Raw genomic sequence first — 26186 nt, 5'->3', positions numbered from 1 at the left:
CCAGGTATTGTCGTTAGCTTTGTGTAGCAGTGCTGCTGGGTCAATGTTACTAGTGGTTAGCAGAACGGTTCAGGTGGTTTACAGACAGACATTAACGTAACTCAACTTGATACTGACATTTTGAAAATAATTTTGAAAAGTGTTGGTGGCAAGTTTGGCAAGTGTTTTTATTTCTCTCGGTATATCATTCTATAGTGCGATAAGTGTGTCATACATGCTGTTTGCCTCTTTTTACCATTTTAACTTGTTTTTCTGCTATGAAAAGTGACCCTTTGTCAGACTGTAGAGAGAAACTGCTTTGAATACCGTCAACAACACGGCAGCTTCTCGGTTACACGGTGGGCTTCATGAGACTACTGAATCCCAATCGCAAAGTTTTCATCAAGTGGCATCGAAACCGAATCAAATGTGTAAAAAGTGCATCCGAGTTATGGACCTGGAGTGTTACTCCTTTGTTGCTGGGGAGGGAAATAATACGCTAAATATTTTATATACAAGAAATAGTATTCATGAAGACATGAAGTAGTTTCCCCTGCAACTTTAGGGGGTGGATCTTTCTAAGGTACAGCCCACTATTAGTAATACATGTAATACATCTTGAGAAGGTTAGCCCTGGGTCCTGGCAGTTTGGGATCAGCGGTTTTGGATTTTCCCTAACAATCAATTCTTTTTGAAACTTGGAACATGAAAAATATTTTGCTTGCATGAACGACATCTGTTCTTGTTAAATACTAATCTTCCAATTAATGTGCATACAATAACAAAAACAAGCTTGATGTGATTCATTCATTTTGTACAATGTTAAATTTCAGTCAAATACTGGTTTATATAACAGGCTAATTTAAACAACCCCTCCACCTATGTGCTATGTGGCACAAGTTAAGTTCATCACAGTTTGACTGCTTGTCAGAACATGTAACAAGAATTAGTAAAAACAATAGCAGACTTCATCTGCAGTATTTAAAAATCAGATTTGTGACCAGAGATACAGCTGCATTACTTTATGCATTGAGGCGAAGTAACAGCTGCATTACTTTATGCGTTGAGGAGTTACAGGAGAAGAGCCAACAACCAACACAGCCAAGACAAAGAAAAGATAATATATGGCATATCAAGACTTAGATAATCCTCTGACTGTTGTAACAAACTTTACCTGTGAATGTTATACTCATTTTTTCCACACCTGAGCAAACCAGTTACAAAACATTGGGTGCATGAGTGGGCTGTGGAGTTATGGAAGATAGTGTTTTTGTCTGTTAAAAACATAGAAAACAAAGTGAACTGTATTACAGTAATCTTTTGGAACGTTGTTGCCAAATCGGTTGATATTAAGACACACCAGAAATCAAAAGATCTAATTCTTAATTTGTATGCATACAACGTGTACGTTGCTTAGCTCGATGCTACTTGTAAAGACGTGGTTTGGTCCTTAACACACTGCAGATAAAACATGAAATCGTCTGCAAACAGTGCCAGCCCAGCCAGGGAGATCCCACCTCCCAGCAGTGGGAGCGACTGTGCCACTGCCAGGCTGTTACACAGGCGATAAAGACTAAAGGGACTTCAGAGGCACTGCCGTTTCGTATTCTCCTTTGTGCTTCAAGGCCGATTGATTAGAATTCCAGATTAAACTTTTAAAAGGCAACGTGGGCAACACAAGAGTCTGTATGAGAGACTTGGGACTAGGGTACCAGAATACTACCAGGTCACTTCTACCCTCTGGTTGGTACTGCCCATGAGCAAGGCTGTGTATGCATGCATCTGACGGGTAACTCAGGATCAATTCAACTTAAAGTCTTGATATAATAATTTCCAATATAAAGACGTAACAAATTGTCTACATAAAGCTAGCTAAATAAGGCATGTGAAGTGGAGTATATGAAACAAATATAAGAAACAAAAAGCATATTTGGCAAAGCAAAAAAAAAAAAAGATTAAGTGTACAATACATTATATGTAGCCACATTATTGTGACAAGGCAACAATAATAATTATAACAATAATAAAATAATAGTCATGTTTTTTTGTTTTTTTTAAGGTGTCCTTCGGGGGCGAGAGAGATAAAATACACAGCTCAGTAATAATAATAATAATAATAATAATAATGTCCAGGACGGAACTGTGTGCGCATGCAAGCACACAAGCACACAAACAGAGAGGCGCGTAGACACATGCCCTAACAAAAAAAGGGGGAAAAAACAGACAGTACATTGACAGGTAAACATTCATCAAGGTGCCTCACCTTTCCCAGGTGAGGCTGAGAACATTAAGGACATATAATAAATCCCAAGAGCTCCAAGTGCCAAGAAGCAATAAAAATAAGAAATAAAAAAACATAAATAGTAAAATAAAGCCAACATCTTGTTTTATAACAAAGCATTTGAGTTTCCCAAACAAACTATGAAAACAAACTATACATCAATCAGAAACAACTTTATATTCATATTATCTTTCGGTAAATAATTAATTATTCTAAGACTAAATGTGGCATGAGTGTAATTTAAATTCAAAACATTCCACATGTATTGAGAACATATATAAAAATGCTTTGATTTTCCATCATACTTAATGACATTTAAATCGTGAGGTTGCATATGAATCCTATGCAAAGCGTAGAACCGCAAATCGCCTAGAAGTTTGATGGTAGCTCACCGGAGGGTTTGAGCGCGGAGGTGATGCGAGCAACAGTCCAGAGGATGCTCGTCACGGTGGAGAGCAACAGCAGATGCATCGGGATGGCTGGTCGAGCTCCCGCCTCACACCCATGGGCAAGGCATCGGGCACACTCCAGGGTTGGTAGTCTGAAGACGGTTAATAATCCCCCTCGAGTCACCCTCGACGGACGGAGGGAAAAGAGGAGTGTGAAAATAACGGAAGAGGTGGAGAAAAAGGAGAGCCAAACAATCTGCACTCATCCAATTTCTCTGTTAACTCTTTAAAGGCTGTTTAACACTTTATGGGCTGGTTCAACTCTCTAAAGGCAGTTTTCACTCTCTATGGACAGTTTTAACTCATAATATACTGTGTTTTAACTCTTTATATGCCGTTTTAACTGGTTATTTTTCTCTTTATCGATTGTGTCTACTCTATATAAGCTCTGCTTTAACTCTTTATGGACTGTTTTTACTTGTAATCAATGGTGTTTTATCTCCTTATGGACTTTGATTTTGTTTGATTGTGTTGCTATAACTCTTCATGGACAGTTTAACCTCTTCAACTTCAGAAGTTCCTAAATCAATTTTGGTATTTTGGACTGCATTTTAAATCTTTATGGACTGGTTGGTTGGAGCCTTTCAAATCGTTCCGGGTTTAAATGTCTTGACATCTTCATGTATTTGTCATCAGGCTAGCACTTCCTGTACGAGCAGGAAACAGGATGGTTGATTTGACTGGTAGTTCAAGGGAGATTGGAGGATTTATGGCAGAAGGCGATGCTCTTGATACCACACAGATTTCTCCCAAAGAAAAAATCTCTTTACCTCCTGCCATCTGCTTTCTCTTTACCTCTACCTCTCATTCCTTCTTGCATGCAGCATGTATGTATGTCAGAACTGCGTTTCAGTAATTAAATTAGTGTTTTATTGGATTGTGTGTAAAGCCTAACCGTATTCTATGCAGGAATAGCTTAGTATGTAAACAGTTAGGCATTACCTTTTCCAATAAGATACACTCTAGGTTTTTAGGTGCATTGCATCTCCATCTTAGCTACAGAACATACAGCACAAAATAAACTATGGTGACAGGATTTGTGTAATCCCTAGCCACTTCTACCACAAGATGGAAAATACTTCTCTTTGCCCTTGACCTGCTCTGCTCTGCAAAGGATATGGAAGTGGAAACAGAGTGTGGTATACGGGGGGCTTCTTTTGGACATTTACTCTAGTAGAGTCCTCCTAAAGCCGCGAAAAACAACCATTAACAGGAGTTTCCTAGCGGAAAGCCCTGCCCTGAGTAGGTCATTGCCCTCTACTGGTAACAAGAGGGATTGCTTCGATGGGCCCCTGTTCAGTGTCTTCTTAATGACCTGTTCCTAACTCTATTAATAGTTATGGACAATGCTAGTATTGTTGTTTTTTTGTGTATTAATTAATTATTTCTGAGCCTTTCGATAATACCCTGGTTGCATGTTGTAAAAACTTTAGTTTATATTTAAAAAGCCCATTTGGATATAGCTACGAATTTATTTGATTACAATTTTTACAGAGCGATAAATGCATGCATACCAGTCACTGAAATTTGCCATTTGTTCGGTTTATTTCAAGATGTCTTCTTGCCTGCTGTATCTCAGCCACTAACAAAACGAATTATTCCTTTAAGATGATAAAATAAGAGTAAATATTTACATATAGGCTTACTTACCCTAACATACAGTATACAACAGAAAACGTCAGGACCTTCTGTATCCCGGTAATCTTCATCTGCCTTCTGATCACTCCCTGCCTCTGTCCCTGTCTGAATCTGAAGTATCCTCTTCATCCCTAACATTCATCTTATTTTCCTTCTTCTTCATCACTTATTTCGTCATCTCTTTATGTGGCCTCCTCCTGCTCTCTCCAGTATAGGTCTACTGTCTTCGCCTTTTTCCTTTCCCTCATACTCCTCTTGTGCTCTTCTCTAAATTTTCTTCGCAAAGAAATTGCAATACCCCCACTTTTAGCTTTCCTTTTCATTTTATATGCTGCTTGTCACTGTCGAGCTACTCTGGCCTTCAAAAGTCAAGATGTAAAAAGTTCTGGTTATAAGCGTCACATTAAAATACACTGTAGGGTCATGTACTACTTAATCACACATTTTTTGTTTTCCCAATTTTTACAGTAAAGGATGTGACCTGGTGTAATTTGTGCAGCCTCATTGCTGTGATATGAGAGTGAATTGTATAGGTCTGGTAGACAGGTTACTGCTTAGCTAATCAAATAAAAATGCGTCATCTCCTAGGTAGAATTGTGTAGTGTTGTAACTTCGCCCCCGAAACGGGGACCCCCTATTAAACGTTATGCAGTGGGTTCAAATGTCAGTTATTAATATTTTGTATCAAGCTGTCTTGTGTTGAATAATATCAAAAATCATCGGGCAAAATGCTTCAAAACACCATGCGCGAGCACTTATGTTTAATTAATGGACGTGCTGTTTTACTGATGCAGCATGCTCAATCGCCTTTAACATACATTAAATTAATAATAATAAAAAATGAATTCGAAGTTGAATTGGTGTGTTTTAACTTTACCTGGGGAAACTGACATTACATTCCGAAGCACTCTTTGCCGGGCTGCGCTGCAGCAGTGCACGGCACTCCAACTCGCTTTGTGTCCCAGAGACGGTGTGAATGAATCTCCGCTATGCGCGTTCGATGCAGGGCCGTGGTAAAGTATTTGAGGGGCAGGGGGGAGCTACGATTGCATTCCCAATTATACACATTTGGTTAGTTCATTTTTTGTTTAAATGCTCTGAGAGACTTGTGGACATAGTGGCAGTTTATTTTTTACAAGTACAGTTTTAAGGACACAAAGGGGCCGCAAGGCTCTAAAGCCCCCCTTGCCCATTACCCCCCTGTAGATCCGGCCCTGATTAGGAACAATTCTGACAGGGTTGGTATGGAAAACCTAGAACAGAGACGCACAGGACATATTTTAGATAAACAGACCAAGGACGTGTGAGGTACAAGGTTGAAAGTCGTCTTTTATTGCACAATAAAAGATCACACATACCAAGTTGTGATGATGATATTGGTCCACATGGGGGAAACCGAGCTAGCGCTAGCTACAGAGCTAGCTACAAACAGAAAAATAAAACTGAATAACCCACCACACAACAGTTTTTAATTCACCATCGGAGGTTGTACGTCTGGATCAACCAGGTATCGTCGTTAGCATTGTGTAGCAGTGCTGCTGGGTCAATGTTACTAGCGGTTAGCAGAACGGTTCAGGTGGTTTACAGACAGACATTAACGTAACTCAACTTGATACTGACATTTTGAAAATAATTTTGAAAAGTGTTGGTGGCAAGTTTGGCAAGTGTTTTTATTTCTCTCGGTATATCATTCTATAGTGCGATAAGTGTGTCATACATGCTGTTTGCCTCTTTTTACCATTTTAACTTGTTTTTCTGCTATGAAAGTGACCCTTTGTCAGACTGTAGAGAGAAACTGCTTTGAATACCGTCAACACGGCAGCTTCTCGGTTACACGGTGGGCTTCATGAGACTACTGAATGCCAATCGCAAAGTTGTCATCAAGTGGCATCGAAACCGAATCAAATGTGTAAAAAGTGCATCCGAGTTATGGACCTGGAGTGTTACTCCTTTGTTGCTGGGGAGGGAAATAATACGCTAAATATTTTATATACAAGAAATAGTATTCATGAAGACATGAAGTAGTTTCCCCTGCAACTTTAGGGGGTGGATCTTTCTAAGGTACAGCCCACTATTAGTAATACATGTAATACATCTTGAGAAGGTTAGCCCTGGGTCCTGGCAGTTTGGGATCAGCGGTTTTGGATTTTCCCTAACAATCAATTCTTTTTGAAACTTGGAACATGAAAAATATTTTGCTTGCATGAACGACATCTGTTCTTGTTAAATACTAATCTTCCAATTAATGTGCATACAATAACAAAAACAAGCTTGATGTGATTCATTCATTTTGTACAATGTTAAATTTCAGTCAAATACTGGTTTATATAACAGGCTAATTTAAACAACCCCTCCACCTATGTGCTATGTGGCACAAGTTAAGTTCATCACAGTTTGACTGCTTGTCAGAACATGTAACAAGAATTAGTAAAAACAATAGCAGACTTCATCTGCAGTATTTAAAAATCAGATTTGTGACCAGAGATACAGCTGCATTACTTTATGCATTGAGGCGAAGTAACAGCTGCATTACTTTATGCGTTGAGGCTAAAGTAACATTTGAAGTGTCATGAAAGGAGTTACAGGAGAAGAGCCAACAACCAACACAGCCAAGACAAAGAAAAGATAATATATGGCACATCAAGACTTAGATAATCCTCTGACTGTTGTAACAAACTTTACCTGTGAATGTTATACTCATTTTTTCACACCTGAGCAAACCAGTTACAAAACATTGGGTGCATGAGTGGGCTGTGGAGTTATGGAAGATAGTGTTTTTGTCTGTTAAAAACATAGAAAACAAAGTGAACTGTATTACAGTAATCTTTTGGAACGTTGTTGCCAAATCGGTTGATATTAAGACACACCAGAAATCAAAAGATCTAATTCTTAATTTGTATGCATACAACGTGTACGTTGCTTAGCTCGATGCTACTTGTAAAGACGTGGTTTGGTCCTTAACACACTGCAGATAAAACATGAAATCGTCTGCAAACAGTGCCAGCCCAGCCAGGGAGATCCCACCTCCCAGCAGTGGGAGCGACTGTGCCACTGCCAGGCTGTTACACAGGCGATAAAGACTAAAGGGACTTCAGAGGCACTGCCGTTTCATATTCTCCTTTGTGCTTCAAGGCCGATTGATTAGAATTCCAGATCAAACTTTTAAAAGGCAACGTGGGCAACACAAGAGTGTATGAGAGACTTGGGACTAGGGTACCAGAATACTACCAGGTCACTTCTACCCCTCTGGTTGGTACTGCCCATGGGCAAGGCTGTGTATGCATGCATCTGATGGTTAACTCAGGATCAACTCAACTTAAAGTCTTGATATAATAATTTCCAATATGAAGACGTAACCAATTGTCTATATAAAGCTAGCTAAATAAGGCATGTGACGTGGAGTATATGAAACAAATCTAAGAAACAAAAAGCATATTTGGCAAAGCAAAAAAAAAAAAAGATAAAGTGTACAATAAATTATATGTAGCCACATTATTGTGACAAGGCAACAATAATTGTCATGTTTTTTTTGTTTTTTTTGAAGGTGTCCTTCGGGGGCGAGAGAGATAAAATACACAGCTCAGTAATAATAATAATAATAATAATAATAATAATAATAATAACAATGTCCAGGACAGAACTGTGTGTGCACGTGTGCGCATGCAAGCACACAAGCACACAAACAGAGGCGCGTAGACACACGCCCTAACAAAAAAAGGGGGAAAAAACAGACAGTACATTGACAGGTAAACATTCATCAAAATATACTGTGCAAAAATGTATTCATTTACAGGTAACAGAAGAAAAAAAACAGACCGACATTGTTTCAAAAAGAACAACACTGACGTACACCCCCCTCCCAAAATACATACCCTGTCATGAGAGCAAATAAAGCCTATGATTTCCCCGTCTAAATGTAGAGTGTTGTGTCCCACAGAGGACAACATGGTTCCTCTCGGACACACCATGTAAGTCACGCCATCGGTCGGTGGACCACCAAGACCAGCAAACGCAGACTGAATGAGGAGAGTTTAGAAAGCGATATACAGCCATGGATGGAGATGGAGTGACACCTTTCGTCCTTGCGTGCTGATCTAGGGGAACTTGGGAGATGAATTATTCCAGCGCTATTTTTCCTCCCTCCTCTTCCTCTCTCCCTGTCAACTGGCTTCTAACACTCTTCCCTTTGAGACAAACAGCTGAATACAGACACATCGGATTTTCCAAACAAACAATTGACGGGAAATACAACATTACATGTCTCTTGACAATGCTTCCACCGCTTCCACCTCTGGACCCAACCACCCAATAGAACCGCTTCTCCTGTGAACCTCTCCCCTCCCCCTGGCTGCTTATTGGACTGTGTGTGATTCTGTGTGTTGCCTTTCAAACAGGAAGTACATTAATTAGGGCCTGGTAACAGGACCAAAAGGGGTTCAAAGTGACTATGTGTTGCAAAAATGTACAAAAACATCTTTAGACAAACATCTGACAAAAATAATGAAACCAAATAATCTCAGGATTGTTCTCAGCTCCCATGTACGATCAAACCCTTCCAGGTAGTTTATGGAGTCATATTGTAGTTTCTTAGTTTTAGTTTCTTCCTTGTTCTCTCCTGGTTCGGTGTCCTAGACAGGAGATCAATGACCTTTTCTTTTAAATGCGGCCACACAGCAGCAAGGTGGCTTCAAAACAACAACATTGTGAAAGTGAAACTAAAGTGAAATCTGGGTGACTGGCAGACGGCTTCAACGCAAGATACAACATTCATGCCCGGGATTATTTCATCCAACTTGAAGCATTCTAACACTGATACAACATGACCCTACTGTTAAAAGGTGGACAATACAAATACATAATCAATATCAAATGATCGTTATTCCCAACGTTAACATTGATATCGTCTCGAAAATGAAAAGGGGACAAATTCTTAAGATTTAAGTTACATGACTGGAATATTTGGGAACTGATTAAATTGATGGACTCTCCATCTTGTTGTTTTCAGAACAATTGAGAACACTAATCATATCATATTGGCCACCAACCAACCAATGAAAATACTCCCAAGTCCCAGTCACATGACCTTAGGTCCTTAGCTCCTCCCACTCCATTAAAGCCTACGGCTAGTTCAACTTGTCGCTCAGACTACCAATGTGTGCAAGGGAGAGCAGGGTGAAATACTCTGAGCATCAGGACCTCTCTTTTTCTCCTGCAGTCCTACTCAGACAGGTTCAATTTATTCAGGGTGGACAAGTCATAAGTGGAATCTATAGGAATCTACACACACCTCTTCATGTATGTATAGATTCCTGTATATGATGCACCATCCACAGAAAACTCGATCGATAGGGATCTACAAATACCATTTAATCTATAGTTATCGGTAGATATGTAAAGATACCGAGGTTTCTGTAGATTAAATCTAGACTCTTGAATTCATACAACCATGTCAATTTGGAACACAGGAAGAACGACCGAATTGTAGTACACTATACAGGAAGTCTGACTACAACTGCTCACAATCCTTCATCTACATGTAGGCCTCCGTGAGGAAGATGTCTATCCCCTACCCGTCTCTGTATTTACTGTCTAACCCTGGCCTGCCCCTTAATGAACAGTCTCTGTTATTACTGTCCAACCCCTACCTGATCTTTAATGACCTGTCTCTGTAGTCACTGTCTGACCCCTATTTGCTCCTTAATGACTGGTCTCTGTATTTACTGTATAACCCCTACCAGCTCCTTAATGAACTGTAATCACCGCAAGTTTTCTTTGGATGAAACTATCTCCAAAATGACAATTGTTGATTATAACTATTTCACCCCTCACCCTGAGGTACCAACACTGTCTGAGTAGGGCCACATGTTCAGTCAGTTTCCCTTCCAACCAACGGTCCAGGTCTCCATGTCCGTGTAGAAGCTCAGTGTCCCACCATCGTGTGTCCGGTTGGAACATCCTAACCTCCCAAAGTAGATCAACAAGACAGCAGCTCACATCACTACGATACTATTCACACACCAATACTGAAGAGCTCCTCCGATATGAAGAGGCAGGAGGAGGTGGGGAGGAGTTGGTTTACACTCTGCACCAAGAGAAAGACTGACAGACCAGTTTGTCCTCTGTAGGAGCACTAGAGAGGCGGGGTATGGGGTACTTATAGGTGTACAAACATGTCATAGAATCATACCGAGTCCTCATGGTCATCGTTACAAATCCTTTACATAAACATCGACGGACACGACACAAACTTTACACTGCAGTCAAGGAGGAGCGCCGAGAGAGGAGGTGAAGGTGGAACCGCTTGTACTCCTTTGTTCCCTTATTCTCTTCTGTTCTCCACTAGCCCACCTCTCCATCCATACGTCTGTCGGGCTCACACACCTCCCTCTCCACCTCCTCTCCGGTAACAACCACTCCCGCCACCTCCTTTCCTCCTTCTAACTCCTCTCCTTTCCTCATCGCCACTCCTCTCTCCACCTCCTCTCCTCCCTCCTCTCCCGCCTCCTCTCTCTGCTCCTCAGGGCAGACCCCCGTTGGAGGGGGGTTTGGGGGTTGAGGTTCCTGGGTGATAGGGTTCTGGTGGGCCGTGGGGGGGTCAGAGAGCGAGGAGGAGGAGGAGGAGGGGACTAAGGACGAGGAGGTCGAGCTGGACGGCTGAAGGAAAGCTTCAGCCCCTGCCTGCGCCATAGCGTCTCTCTCCTCGGCTCCTCTTGCCTCCCTCTCCTCCTCCCTCACCCTCTCCTCCTCCCTCACCCGCTTCCTCCTCCGCTTGGGGCTGCCAGCAGGGGGGCCGTTGGGGGGGGTGGGGGGCATGGCGGGCAGGGTCATGACCCCCCCGTGGGGGAGGAACATGTGGGGGTAGAGGAGGCCATGGGACATGCTGGGGATGAGGAAGGGGTTAAAGCCCAGGTGACCACCCTGGGAGGTCATGTGACTCGAGGTCAGGTGACCCCCCTGCAGGCTCAGGTGACCACCCTGCGAGGTCAGATGACCCGAGCTCAGGTGACTCGAGGTCAGGTGACCGCCACTGGAGGAGGTGATGATGGCTACCGCGTCCGCCCCCGATAACCTTTGACCCCCATCGGCGCCCGCTCCTCCTCCTCCTCCTTTCTCCTCCCTCCTCCGGTCCTTCCCCTCTCCTCCTCCTCCTCCTCCGCCTCCTCCTCCCGAGCGTGAGGAGGGGGACGCGGCGTCCCGCTCCGCCGAGGTCATCGACCTCTGGGAGGGGGAGGGGCTGAGATCACCCGACGCCGACTGCACCGTGGTCGTCGTGGTGACCATGGCGGTCCCGGCGGAGGAGGAGCTGGGGTGAGGCGACATCAGCGCACCGACGCTGAACATGGCATGCTGCGGGTGGGACATGCTGTGGTGGAGCATCATGGGCAACATGCTCAGGCCGTTCTTGCCGTCCTCGGACGACGAGCCCCCTCCCCCCGCCGCAGACACGGCCGCGGCGAAGCCGTGGGGGAACCCGGCGGCCATGATGCCCGAGATGGGGATGCCCGGAAGGCCGGCGCGGAGGTTCTGCATGGCCACCATGGAGTCCATGCTGCCCATCAGACCCCCGTTGAGGAAGAGGGGCGGGGCCAGGCCCGACGCCTCTGACACAGAGAGGAGGGGCTTGGGCATCTCGCTGCGAGGCCGCCGCCCACGCCGCCGCGACCCCGGGTCCCTGTGGATCGGCTCCGTCAGGATCCGCCCAAACTTCACCTCCGGGAGAAAACCCTGGCACAGGAAAAAGCATTGTTTTTTTACTCGATATCTACTCAATGTTACCTCATGCTGTATTACGTTGCCCAACCACTGCCTCCTCTGTTCGCTGATTGAGCAATATGCCAAACATCGATCATCTGCGCTTCTGGTCTCAAACAATGGCGATGCTCCATAGAAAGCAAATCTACGCCCTCAAAGCGGCCTTGTGTGAACCAAAGACCTCACGGACGCCATATCTTTAACCGTTCAGTGTTTGCATGCGCTGCTTACGGAGCTCTTGATGACGTCGGCCCAATCTGGCGCCACGTAGTACTCCGAGTTAGCGTCCAGCCACTGGGACAGCTCCTTGATGGCTGGAGCCATGGCACCCCCTAGCTGCAGCGGAACCAGGGAACCACAGGAGAGAGATTATCAACACACTGGCACTGCCGCTTCCTACTGGAGAGACGGAAAGGGGTCCCGGCATATCCGCAAGCTTGTGGTTAGGAGGTGTGCTCTAGTGTGTGAAGTGGTCTGCGGCTCATATTATTTATTTATTCTAGTCTTTTACAAGGATTTTATGTGATATGTGATATATGACATATTATTAATAATATATATGTTGATTTATATAAATTAATATTACTTCATTATACATGTTGCTTTATATAAATGAATTTTACTGTATAATAATCAACTTTATTCAAGACACAGGAAGGTCCAAAAAATAAAAAAATAAAAATATATATAAAACAATACAAAACATAACATATATAATACATTTATATAAATGAATATTACTGTATAATACTTACTGTATAATACTTACATATATATACATACATACATACATACACATACATATATATAAACATTAGTATTAGTATGAGCATTAGTATATATGCATATATATACTAATGATGATATATACTTATATTTTGGTAATATGTGAGTGACCGACAGTCACTGACTGCATGTGTGCGTGCAGAGAAGTGTGCGTACCCTGCGCCCGGTCCCCCGGTGCACCACAGGGACCCTCTCCTCCCCGGTGAGGGAGCTGACGTCCAGCTTGGTGGGGTCTTTACAGCGATGTCGCCGCTGCTTGGGCCGCTCCACCAGGCCATGGAGCCCAGACTGGGGGGAGAGAGGGTAACGTCTCAACTCAGCTAACTAGCTTCAACGAAAGAAACCAATGTCACTCACTCAGGTTCTATTAAGTCCCGAAGGAATTGCATCAAATCAGAGCTGCCCTCTTCAGTTATTTTCGTAATTTCTTCATTTATTGTAGAGAAATGTGTTAACACGCAGTACGGTAGGTAAGATTCTGATTTGGTATTGGAAATGAAACCCCTCTAGTGTGCTTAAACAATACCCAACCCAACACAAGAACAGAAGGTCAGCTGAACAGGAGAACAATATCAAATAATGATTTTCTGTGATGTCACAGCATTGGCGATGGGACTCACATGGGCGAAGGCTGGCAGATCCATGCTGTAGCCCGGGTTCTGCCTCAGCCAATCCAGAAGGCCCTTACTGGCCGCCTGCCTATCAGAGGCCAACGTGTCAGTCTGGGGCGGGGTGGGGGCGGGGGTGGGGGTGGAGCAGGAGGACGAGGGGGTTGGGGGCCCGGGGGGGCGGTCCGACGGAGAGGGAGAGGGAGAGGAGGTGGAGGAGGAGACAGAAGAGTGGCTGACTGCCTCCACCCTGCCCTGTATGGAGTTGGGGGGGGGGGGGGAGGAGAGAGTGAGAGAAGAGAGACAGAGAGGTACAGACAGAGAAAGTGAATGGAGGTAAAAAGGGAATGAGGAGAGATACCAGAGAAGGGAGGAAGAGAGATGGGGAAGGGGACGGAGGAAGAAACAGCGACAGAGAGCAATGGTAGAGATGGGGAGAGAAGAATGAGAGGGGATGAGAGTAGTGAGAGAGAAAAAGAGAGGAAGAGAAGAGAGCTGTTATTAGTGTGGTCATCTAGTTAGGATTCCAAAGAACATCATATTACATCTCATCCTCCCTCTCTCTTCCTCCTCCTCCTCCTCCTCTCCCCCTCTCTCCCTCCACCTCTCCTCATACCATGGCCTCCTGCAGCTGGAGTCCTCTGCTCTTGGCGAACTCTGAGTACAGCGCCTCCATGTTCCTCCTCCTCCCCCTCCTCCTCCTCAGCGAGTCGTCTCCTCTCATGTTGCCGTTGACGATCTGTCCCGTCACGGGGTGGATGAGGCCCGCCTGAAGGATGCCCGCCATGTCCAGACCCCCCAGCGGCGCGGTGATGGGCGGGGGGAGTTTGTGGCCAGAGCCAGCCATTGTTGTCGTCATGACACCCTCTCCTCCTCCCATACTGCTGCTGCTGGTACCAGTACCTCCGGCTATATCTCCCGACGGCTTGGTCAGGTCGATGGCCACTTCCTGCCAGCCGTTGAGCAACATAGCCCCGCCCACACGGTGAGATGGCGGAGCCACCAATGGGGGTTTGTCACCACCGACGGCGCCGGACAAGGAAGAGGAAGAAGAGGCCGACGTTTTGCTGGTGGAGGCCAAGATGGCGGCCTCATAGTCGTAGGGCCGCCTCCCCCCCGCCCGTTTGAGCTCAGGGAGGTAGGGCGGAGCCACCAACCTCTCCTGTAAGAGAGGCAAGGACGTGAGCCGCCACTGACCACGCCCACAACCCCCGCCACGGGCCTTGTACTGTCAGGACCAGGGAGAGAGACAGGAAGGGAGAGAGAGACAGGAGCAGGGAGAGGTGGTGTAACAGGTGAGGTAGAGATGGGGAGTAGGGTGGGGGGATAGATGGAGTGGTGGGAAGAGAGAGACACAGGAGCAGAGGAGGAGAAAGAGATATAGAGGTGGAGAGGGAGACAGACGGGGAGGAAGGGAGCGGGACAAGGGCGAGACAGGTGTGGAGAGTGACACAGGTTGGGAGGGACAGAGACGGGTGGGCAAGCAGGTGAGCGAAAGAGACAGGTGAGGAGACAGACGGGGTGGGAGGGAGATAGAGAATGAGAGATAATGTCGTTAGACACACATATGGACTTGGATACAACACAGATACACCTGTCCACTACACCTGGGTATAGAACCCAGATAGATATGTCCGTTACACCTGAGTGGAGACTCTGATACGCCTGTCGGCTACACTTGTACTTGTACACCTGTATCAGATAGATTTTTTAACAGGGCACTGACCCTAGTGCTAATCTTCGCTTGAATGACCTAGGTTAGCTGCCGTAGGTTAGTTCACGTATGCTTGCTAACAAAGGTTTGCTAACGTAATTAAAGATACGATTGTTTATCTAGTTTATTAATACAGATTTTCTAATGTCGATTTGTTTATTATGGTTAGCTAATCTAGGCTAGCTAAACTCAGTTTAATGTAGGTAAATTTATCAACATTTGCTCTGAGTTAGTTCATGTCAATTTGCTAATCAAGGAGGCTGGCTAATCAAAATTAGCTCATAGAAGTAAACTAGCAGTGAATAGTTTTTGTTGCAAGCAGTGAATACTAGACTGGACACTTATGGACCAATGACATGGCAGAATGTGTTTCTATGCAGACATGAGATACAATCATATGTACAAGACAGTGAATGGAGGGGTCATTCCCATATTAATGATCATTATTGATTATAATCATTATTGGTTTTACCTTGGGCAGTCTGGTGAGAGGGGGAGGGATAGAGAAGGCTAACCCAGGGCTGGGATGTTGAAGTCGGGCCTGGTGTGGCCCTGTGGGGCCTGCAGAGATGGAGCAGGGGGCTGTAGTAGGGAGGTAGCCAGCCCGGAGAGGATGATGCTGGGCTAGGCTGTTGGCCAGGCAGGGGTTAGCGGCCAGAGAGCTGGGTGAATCATACTGTTGACTAGACGAAGGCCACTTCCCCTTCAGCACAGCGTGACAGATGCTGTCCAGGCGGTTGATGATGACTCGATCCTGTCAGGAAGTGGAACATCACACTGATTAAGCCCCTTCTATACAGTTTTATTGCTTTAGTCACCTAATCCTTAGAGCCCTTTATGTTATGTCAGAATGTTAGAATGTTATTTTATATAATGTATAATATATACAGTATGTATAATCTATATGAATATAATCAATACTAATTTATAATCAGATATAATCTGGAGGTACCTTGGGCCACGGGATAAGGAGAAGAGGGCTTTCTCCTGGGATTAAATTAATGTATATAACATAATCAGGATTCATCTACAATCTAATCTGGAGTTACCTTAGGCCACTTTGCGAATGAGAAGAGCGATATCTACTGGGATTAGATTAATGTACATGATATAATCAGGATTCATGAACAATTTAATCTGGAGGTACCTTGGGCCACTCGGAGAAGGAGTAGAGGGCTTTCTCCTGCAGCAACTGGGCAATGGTGGGCTCGCGGGCATCATGGAGGCCGTCTGGAAGCTCACACATGGCGAGGGACGAGGCAAAGCGAGGGCTGGGCGGGTAGGACTCCACCACAGACACTGGACCAGAGTAACACACGCGGTACACCAGGTTATTTGGGTTTGTGATTTAGCAGACGCATTTATCCAAAGTGCATAAGTGCATCTTGTCCTAGGATGCCTGAATGTTGGACTGCGGACAGTGGGTTTGAACCCAGAACCTTTCGCCTGGGAGTCAAACACAAACAACCTCACACACAATCAAACATCAAGGCTTCTGTCACATCACTCAACACCTCAACTGTCTTTCACACGTTCATTCGAGCTTCATGAGACCATCCCGATCTCCCAAGTTCCTCTCTACAGATTGACTTGGCCTTAAACCGGTTGAAAGCCTTTTTCAAACTTGTGAAAATGCTAGGACTAATCAGCAGCACACAGGGGAGGTATGATAGGACCAATCAGCACTCGGAGGAGGAAGCTTCAGTTCATGATGAACAAAGTGCACGCAGTCTGCCAAATTAAATAAACAATCGCCGCACCCGAGGAAAGTATTGCAATCTAGGGAGCAATCAATCAAAATTCACAAGGGGGACATCGAGTTGGTATGGAGTTAGGGGTTGCTAAAGGACATCTAGACACTGAGCCAGAAGATGCTTTCATCGCAATATCGAAACACCAGGTCACAATGTTACATTTTAGAGGAACGCAAGGTCTGTTGACCTGAATGTTATTGTGACTAATGGAAAACTTGTTTTTACCAAAGCACTGTATTTGGAGGGTATTTAGTGAAGTAAAGGACAACATTTTCAGGACATAATTTTCTCAAAACTTCTTGACTCCATGCGGACAGTACCTGGTGTTTTTGGCCTCTCCTCCTTCATCTGAACTTTGACCTGTAGGCTTTCAGGGGCTTCAGCCAGCCCCTCCCCCTGCTCCAGCTTGTGGGTCTGTACCGTGCTGTCAGCCTCCAGAAACTCCCTCTTGGTCTCCACCTTCGTGTCCGGGTAGGCTGTGAACCCAACCCCTTCAGGCTTGGGTTCAGGCTTGATCTCAGAGCTGTCTGGGTAGCCGTCAAACTCAAGACCTTCTATTTTGGTCTCGGGCTTCAGTTCATTACAGTTTGGATACCCAACCAAGTCCACGCTACCTGGCTTTGACTCTGACTTTATTCCAGCGCCATATGAGGCGAATTGAAGATGGTTCTCGGGTTTGGTGGAGAAGCTCAGATCTTCAGACTTGGACTCCATCTCTTCCGGTTTCACCGAGAACTCAAACTGCTCCGTTTTGGGCACCAGACCCTCAGTCTTGACGGTGTATCCGAAGAGATTGGAGGGCTTGACGTCTGGAGCATTGTGTGGATACAAAGGTAACTCCTCCTCTTCCTCCTCCATCGCCTCCACCTTGGTCTCCTCCTTGATGGGTCGGCCCACCAGGTGCGGTTTGCTGTCCTCCTGCCACGGGGAGATTTTCCCATCGAGTCCCAGCTGACCAGGTTTGTCCTCAGAGATCCTCCTGGAGTTGGCCATGTCATCCTGGTCTACAACTCCATGTTGAGACTGCTGGAACCCTGCTTTCTCGTTTCTCTCGAAGGCCGACATAGACAGATCGGTCGGGGACGAATCAGAGGTGGACCAGTGGATGATGGATTGTGCAGCGTAAAGGTTTTGTTGCAGCTCTCCTTTGTGTGGCTCCGGTTGCCCGGTAACAACTTCTGCATCATGATCGCAGGGCGACAACGCAGAGTTGGGTGGGAGAGAAATTGCTTGGTCCAGGTTATCGTCGTCCGGAACTTCTGGGGTCCTGGGAGTCCTTTCTACTCTAGAACCTTCTGGCATTCCTCCCATGAGTGGGAGGTCTGCTGATGGAATGTCCTGTGAACATCCATCCATTCCGTTCTGTTCGATTCTGTGGCAAAGCCCCAGTCCATCCAACACCTCCTCCTCCTCCTGCTGCTGCTTCTCCTCTTCCTCTATTGGATCACCCGCTGTCTTCAGCTCCAGCCTCCCCAGGGATTGGTGCTCCTCCTGGGCCACGTTCTCCAGGTCCTCCCCGGAACAAGGTGGCTCCAGGAGGTCAGGAGATGGTTGGGGTGGGGTCTCCATGCTGTCCTCTTCCCCGGCTTCCATGTCTGGTTCTGGGGTCATGGCGATGATAGGGCCACCAACCAGGGAGGGTCCATCCAGAAGGCCTAGGTCATCAGCTGGAGACACAAAGGAGAAGTCAGGATTGAGAACAGCTTTTCCTTCTTATTGTCCGATGGTTTGATTAGTCTGACATGGGCTAATGACATGACTTATTTGATATATATTATTTGATTAATATTATGTGTGACCAGTGTTGGGAACGTTACTTTTAAAAAGTAATTAGTTATAGTTGCTCACTACTTGTTCCAAAAAGTAACAGAGTTAGTAACTGAATTACCAGGGAAAGTACTTATTTGCGTTACTGTAAAAAAAAAAGTAGCTTTATAGATGCGTGTGTCATTGTGAGATGCTTAATTAGATGCGTCAACAAAGTCTTCGCTCCTGGACATAATGTACACTTTACATGCACGTTCTTGCCTTTGACCTCAATGAATTAGTGCTTATATCTCCACCTTGAAAATTACAACTTTTCATCGGATTGCTCCGGACTCGCCATTTCTACTGCTTCATCTAATCTGTTTGGTGTTTGTGTTTGTGTGTGCGTGTGGCACACGTATACTGGCTTGTGTGTAAAAACACTGGCTCCAATTGGCTACCATGAAACATGACTCAGCCTTAGCCAATCATAATTGCTTATCTCGTTGTTAAACCAGCCGGTCTCCTCACTAGCAGTTTGTGTGTGCAGCCAGGGGTGTGTTCGGATTACGCAGTTTATTCAATCAATTCATAGTAACGCACCGCATTTAACGGTCAGTAACGGTAACGTCGTTGTAACAACGGAAACAGTAATTAGTTAGATTACCCGTTACTGAAAAAATTATGTTGTTACCTAACGCCGTTATTTTAAACAGCGTTATTACAAACACTGTGTGTGACTAGTTACTACCATAATATAACTACAAGCAATATGGTTAGGAGAAGACCTTTTACACTTTATCCAAAGCAACAAATAAATATTTTTATGCTAGAGGTTCTAAGGTAAAGACTGTCTGATGAAAAATAAATAAGGATAGAAAAGAGATAAGTATTAATGGAAAGACTGTTAGTAGATTGTAGGGTGGTAGCAGTTAAGCATAGTCTAGTGCTGCATTCCTCCAATGAATCCAATGAATGGATAAAAGTATCTCCTAAAATGACAAATGTCCAAACGGAGACCACTAACTCCTTTTTCTGGGTGACCCACCTTGGTCTGTGCTGGACTCTCCTTGTCCCAGCACCTGGTCCTCTGTTGGGTCCAAGTTCTGATCCAGGTCGTCCGTATCCATCTCCTCCACCTCCTCCTTATCATCAAATTCAAACACTCCACTCCCTGTCTGCCGCGATCCCTCATCCTCGTCGTGATTTGCTAGGGGCTCGGTGACATCAGACTGGCCTAGCCTATCGTGAGGATCAGGGGCGGTGATGTCAGAGAGGGAGAGCGGGGGAGGTGGGACGTAGGGTGGAGGCGGGCTGGTTGAGAGGTCGGTGTGGTCAGCACTGGGTTCTTCACTCACACCGATGTCCTGGATGGAAATAAATAAACCCAACACCTAGTCAATTAAATACAGAAACCCCAGTGGAAAAACCTGGTCAATTAGATAGAGAAATATATGGTCAATTAGATACAGAAACACCTGGTCAATTAAACATTTAGATAAACAACCGGGCATTACGACACTAAAATAAACATTGACATGTGATCAAAACATAACCATTAACCCCAAGAAGATCAATTAACTACCAGTTGGGCTACATGTTGGACTAGAGGTGGGTCTACCTCTAGGACAATAAGTCAGGACAATAAGTCAGGCTTCAATTTAGACTACAGGTTGGACTGACCTTAAAGAGCATGTAGCTGGAGGACAGCGGCTCCACGGCGTCCTCCGCCGAGGGATGAGAGGAGGACGGGGGCGGGAGGCCCAGGCACTCCTCCAGAGTCCCGCCTTCCTCTCCCCCTGGGTCCGGCCCCTGCGCCTCCTCGTCGTCCTCCTCCAGGAAGCCCGGCTCCAGTGTAGGAGGGCCCAGGATGGGGTCGGCCTCGTTGAACATGTGGTGGGCCGGGCTGGAGTGGTCGGTCCCGTCCCAGGGAGCCTGGGGGGGAGGAGGGGACTAGTCAGGGGTTAGCTCCATGGAGAGATGGATGGCTTTAAGGATGGATTTGGGGGGTTTGAGATCCATTGCGGATTGATGGATAAAGATCCATGGAAGATTAATGGATGCACACAAGGATGGTCAAATGGATAGATGAACATACGGATGGACAGATGAATAGATGATGAATGATGTGGAGAAAGATTCAAAACCACAGGAGAGATTTGCTTTTTTTAACATATACAACATACAACACATAAAATGTATCACTCGGGTCATTGTACCACATGAGTCACCTGCAGTCTGTCCAGCTCCACCGACGGAGCCATCAGGCCCGTCTCCTCCGAGGAGCCCTGTTGGCCCACCAACACATCGCTACGCAGCTTGGAGCCCAGGTCCGGTCCCCCCAGCCCGTACGAGTTGAGCATGCTCTGCCCCCCGGCGGCAGAGTTGAAGGGGAAGCCGTTGAGGGCTTCCTTTGAGGCCTTGCCGCCGTGCAGGGCGTCAGCCGACAGCGAGCCCAGCTCCAGCCCGTCGTCCAGCGGGGGGCAGTCCAGGAAGTCCGCCCGGGGACCCGACACCATGACCAGGCCAGGGGAGGCCGAGCCCTGGGGGCCGTCGGGGTTGGCCGGGTGGAGGTGGGGGTGGGGGTGGGAGGGGACGGGCGGGGGTGTGGAGTGGGGGTGGGGGTACTCGGGGGGCTGGGGCGAATGGCACCCCAGCCCCGAGTCATAGAGACAGCAGTGAGGGTGCGGCAGCTGCGGGTGGGCCGAGGAGGAGGACGTGGAGGAGGAGGACGAGGAGACGGCGGGGTGGTGGTGGTGGTGGTGGTGGTGGTGGTGGTGGTGCTGGGCCGCGGCGTGGAGGTGGTGGTGGGGGGCGTATCCCGCGATGACGGCGGCCTGGCTCTCCTTCTGCACGTAGTTGCGGTGTGCGTCCAGGAAGGTCAGCTGGGGGTCGTTGAGGATGAAGTAGTCGGTGCGGCTAAGGCCGTGGCGGGCCGCCCCGATCAGCAGATCCCGGTCGTGTTTCCCGCCCTCCCACCACACGGGGAGGTAGAGAGACGGCCGGCACAGCTGGAGGCGGGCGGACAGCAGTGGGTGGCGCAGGACCTTGGTGGAGCGGGGGGGGGGGAGTCATATATATATATATATATATATATATAGTCATACATTGTTCTCTATCACACCTGACCAGACCTTACCTGTTCTCTATCACACCTGACCAGACCTTACCTGTTCTCTGATTTTGCGGAGCAGTTCGATGCGGTACAGTGTCCTTGCTGCTCTCTCCTCCGTCAGCGGCTCCACAAACACTGCTGCATCCATCAGGCCTGGGCGAGAGACATAGAAACAGTCAGAAGAGAGGCGCGGTAAAGAGAAACAGATAAGGGGAGAGGACAGAGAGAGAGAAAATAATAATAAGTTGACTCATGTGTGTGGATGTATGCAACGAGTGAAATGAAAATGTGGCAGATAGTGTGTGTGTGTGTGTGTGTGTGTGTGTGTGTGTGTGTGTGTGTGTGTGTGTGTGTGTGTGTGTGTGTGTCTCACCCTCGTCCTTCCTGGGCGGTAGTCTGCAGGCGGTCCTGCACATGTTGACGAAGGAGCTGAAGTATCTCTCCAGGCTCTGATCCGTCTTCCTCTCCAGCCGTGCCAGCGCCCGGAACGTTGACCAATCAAACGCCTTCCTCTCGGGGTCGTACACCACACCGAACGAGGACACAGTGCGGTAGAAGTCCGCCTGCTCGCGGCGCGTCCACCTACAAAAATACCCAACACTTTTCAGATTTTTTTGATTTGAATTAAAGATCTCAAAGAAAGTCCATCCTACATCCACCTGAAACACAGACACCATAGACTAGTTCTGATTGGTTACCTCCGCTGCCACTCCAGAAAGAGGGGGTCCGTCTCCGTAGCGACCACGGAACACCGCCGCAGCTCCTCCCCCAGTTGCCACGCCAACGGGCCCCCAGCCCCACCATGGTGGGGGTGATGGCTGTGCTGATGGAGGAATTGTTGGTGCTGTTGTTGTTGTTGTTGTTGTTGGTGGTGATGCTGCTGCTGCTGCTGCTGCTGGAGCCCACTGCCTCCCATCGTCATGCCGACCAGGCCGTCGTGCATCATGTAGTCGGGGCGGAGGGGGAGGGGTTCACGACGCAGTGTGAAGCGCTGGTAGGCGGCGACCAAGCGCCGCAGCCGGGCCGTGAGGGCGGGGCCAGCAGGCCATGTCGGGGGGCGTGGACCAGCCTGCACCAGTTGCAGTTCCGCCACCCCACTTCCTGTCCCACTTCCTGTTCCAGGCGTTGCCATTACCAACGCTGTCGCCACAGTGTCCGTAATGAGGGGAGGGGGCAGGGTGACCGCTGTTGTCGTGGTGACCACCGGGGCTTCGTCCAGGACCCCCGACTCGCAAGCCGTCTCGGAATCAGCTGGTAACCATGAAGACAGCACATCAGCACAAACACACCTGTACGACACAGCAAACTAATAACACTAACACGCTAATGAATGTATACCAATATATCAATTAACACATTAACACATCAATCACAAGGAGGTCACAGTGTGGAGGCTGACCTCTGACCCCATGAGTCTCACCTGGTGCTGTGGTGTCGTCAGGCTTCTCCAGCGTGTTGCCGATGGTCTCCTCCTGCAGGACATGAGATAACACGTTCACTCTCACGTTCTCTGATTCACATCTACAGCTAAACAATGTGATATCAGTCACCAGTTTATGTTCCCCAAATGAAGTGCACACATGAATACGTTTATTAAAGAGCGAGACAAAGATGATGAACGCAACAGTGCACGGAAGGCACGGAGATAGAGAAAGTGTGGTTGAGATAAATGGAATGACTGAGTGAAAGAGATAAATGGCGTGGGTGTGGGAGAGCGATGGATGAATGCAGTGAGTCTTTGTGAGTGTGATGGAGATAAATGGAGTGAGTGTGTTTGAGTGACAGTTAGTCCGCGGGCATGCTGGTTCTCACCTTGGTGCTTTCCTCTCTCTCCTCCTCCACATCTTCCCTCGGTTCTTCCTCTTCCTTCTCCTCCCTCTGCTCCCCCTCTTCCTTCTCCTCCCTCTGCTCCCCCTCTTCCTTCTCCTCCCTCTGCTCCCCCTCTTCCCTGTACGCCCTCTGCTCCCCCTCTTCCCTCTGCTCGCTCTCTTCTCCTCCGTCCGTCTTGATCTCCGTCTCATCCTTGATCTCCGTCTCATCCTTCATCTCCGTCTCATCCTTCATCTCCGTCTCATCCTTCATCTCCGTCTCATCCTTCAACTCCGTCTCATCCTTCAACTCCTCGCTCTTACACACACTGCGGAGTGGGAGAGGAGGAGAAGAAGAGAGGAGAGGAGAGGAGAGAGGAGGGGAGAAAAGTAGATGAGAGTAGAGGAGGGAAGACCAGGAGAAGATGAAGCAGAGCATTTAAGAGAGAAGGGGAGAAGAGGAGAGGCGTGGAGGGCGAAAGCCGGAGAAGAGAAGGAGAGAAGGGGAGAAAAGAAGAGGAGAGGAGGAAAGAGCAAGAGAAGAGGAGGAGAATAGAAAGGGAGGAAAGGAGTAGGCCATTAAGCTCACACACCGAACAAGCACCTTGGGTAGAAGGTAGTGAATATGTAAGAGACAGCCTAGATATGATCGTTTAAACTTAAAACACCAAAGTGTCTGTGTGTGTATTCTCTACCTGTATGCAGCATCGGCCCCTCCCTCCCCGGCAGTGTGTTCTGCGGATAGCGCCATAGCGTCAGGCATGCCCACCCTCTCCAGGAAGCACAGCTCAGGGTCCACACGCATAGCCATGTAGCGCTCGTAGCCTGGAGCACACACACACAAGTTTAGTTGTCATAGTTATAGTGGTCCTATCAAACCCTTTTATGCAATGGTTACCGTTTGTGTCTAAACCCCTGCAATAGCCATAGTTACCGTGTTTAGGTCTAAACCATTTTAGTTGTACTAGTTACTGTGTTTGTGTCGAAACCTTTGTAGGCGTCATAGTTACCATGTTTGTTTCTAAACCATTCATTGGTAACGTTGAAACCATTATATTGCCATGGAAACAGTGATGGTGTGCCTAAACCGTTGTAGTCATCATAGTTACCGTGTTTGTGTACTCCTATGAGGAGGGACTTATCTGCCTCTCTGTCCCACCAGCCAGCCGGGATCTCGATGTAGTCGATGTCTGGGAGAGCCACCTCCAGCTTACTGACAACACAACAACGCTTGGTTCATACACAGCATCCACAGCAGGTGTGCGATCTAAAACACTGGGTTTGCCACCTCTTCTACCAGGTGTGCAGTCTAAAACAGGGGTGCTGCATACCTGGCAGGGATTCCCTCCAGAGCCTGATTGGCTGCCTCTCCGAGCACCTCCACTTTCAGGTAGTACAACATCCGCACCCTCAGCAGAACCCTGGGAGGAGAGGAAGGAAACAAGGAAGAACACAAGGGAGGGAGGATCAGTATCCATCCAGCGTCATGCAGGGCTCGATCCGCTGGTTCAGTTCAAAGAGTGCCTTGTGAAGTGAACAACTGGTTGAAGTTGTGTGATATGGTGTGAGCGGTACTGACTTGTTGCAGTGCTGTTTGAGGTGCTTCTTGTAGCTGTCGTCCTGAAGGACCACCTCGGGGTTGCAGTGGACCAGCCAATCAGCACTCTTCACCTCAGGGGCGTTCAGCTGGTTCTTCAGCTTCTTGCCCTTTCGGCCACGGGGGACTGGCACAGACAGACCTTTTATGATCATAAACGGAATATAATTGAAGTGTTACTCAAATCACGGGTATAGATCATACCCATAGTAAAAACAGCAAATGAACAATCAGCAGAACAAGAAAATGGGCAGCTATGCGGATTGCCCACCTCCTTGAAAGTGGTTAGGCCTGGTTATATTAAGTGAGATGCTTATGAGAAGCTATACTAACCAGAGTGGGTCAATTACGTGAGAACCTATGCTTACCACAGTGGTTGAGCAGGGGGGTTATGGTTAGGGTTAGGTGATAGGGTTAGGAGCTAGGCTGAACAGAGTGGTTTAGCTGGGGGCTGAGGGATAAGGGTTAGGTGTTAGGGTTAGGAGCTAGGCTGAACAGAGTGGTGTAGCTGGGGCTGAGGGATAAGGGTTAGGTGTTAGGGTTAGGAGCTAGGCTGAACAGAGTGGTTTAGCTGGGGGCTGAGGGATAAGGGTTAGGTGTTAGGGTTAGGAGCTAGGCTGAACAGAGTGGTTTAGCTGGGGGCTGAGGGATTAGGGTTAGGAATAGGCCAGGCTAACCAGAGTGGTTGATCAAGGCCTGGTCCTGACCCTCCTTGCTGGGGGTGATCAGGTCCCAGATGAAGCTCTTGATCTTGTCGTCTCCTTTGTAGTGTCTCAGGCAGTACACCAGCAGAGCCCTTTAACACACACATACACAATATTAGTTTAACACAGTCTCTCTGTGGTGTCAAAAAAATAAAAACATACATCCTGACAATCAACAACCTTATGAATATACAGTATAGTCAACAGCCTCAGTATCACACACACATCAACAACATCTGTATCATGCACCCCGAA

The 26186-nt window shown here is 47.1% G+C and overlaps 1 protein-coding gene across 3 annotated transcripts in view; it reads right to left on the bottom strand.

The window, feature by feature from the left end:
- Positions 1-5656: 5656 nt before the first annotated feature.
- The window catches only part of chd6 (chromodomain helicase DNA binding protein 6), a 58851-nt gene continuing 38321 nt past the window's right edge, over positions 5657-26186 (bottom strand). For all 3 annotated transcript variants that reach the window (XM_084464209.1, XM_084464208.1, XM_084464210.1), the window contains exons 25-45: positions 25905-26023; positions 25210-25369; positions 24962-25051; positions 24740-24843; positions 24326-24455; positions 23635-23959; positions 23243-23294; positions 22521-23073; positions 22196-22404; positions 21878-21975; positions 20939-21754; positions 20391-20642; positions 19756-20074; positions 17282-18628; positions 16355-16506; positions 15680-15961; positions 14110-14721; positions 13506-13748; positions 13042-13173; positions 12331-12435; positions 5657-12072 (exon numbers count right to left, since the gene is read on the bottom strand). In XM_084464209.1, the coding sequence (XP_084320335.1) occupies positions 10687-12072; positions 12331-12435; positions 13042-13173; positions 13506-13748; positions 14110-14721; positions 15680-15961; positions 16355-16506; positions 17282-18628; positions 19756-20074; positions 20391-20642; positions 20939-21754; positions 21878-21975; positions 22196-22404; positions 22521-23073; positions 23243-23294; positions 23635-23959; positions 24326-24455; positions 24740-24843; positions 24962-25051; positions 25210-25369; positions 25905-26023 (7486 nt within the window). In that variant the 3' untranslated portion in view covers positions 5657-10686. The remainder of the gene's footprint in view (positions 12073-12330; positions 12436-13041; positions 13174-13505; positions 13749-14109; positions 14722-15679; positions 15962-16354; positions 16507-17281; positions 18629-19755; positions 20075-20390; positions 20643-20938; positions 21755-21877; positions 21976-22195; positions 22405-22520; positions 23074-23242; positions 23295-23634; positions 23960-24325; positions 24456-24739; positions 24844-24961; positions 25052-25209; positions 25370-25904; positions 26024-26186) is intronic.

Source organism: Micromesistius poutassou (genome assembly GCF_964030765.1).
Source record: "Micromesistius poutassou genome assembly, chromosome: 2".
Classification (NCBI taxonomy): domain Eukaryota; kingdom Metazoa; phylum Chordata; class Actinopteri; order Gadiformes; family Gadidae; genus Micromesistius; species Micromesistius poutassou.
This window is presented reverse-complemented; position numbering and strand designations above follow the sequence as displayed.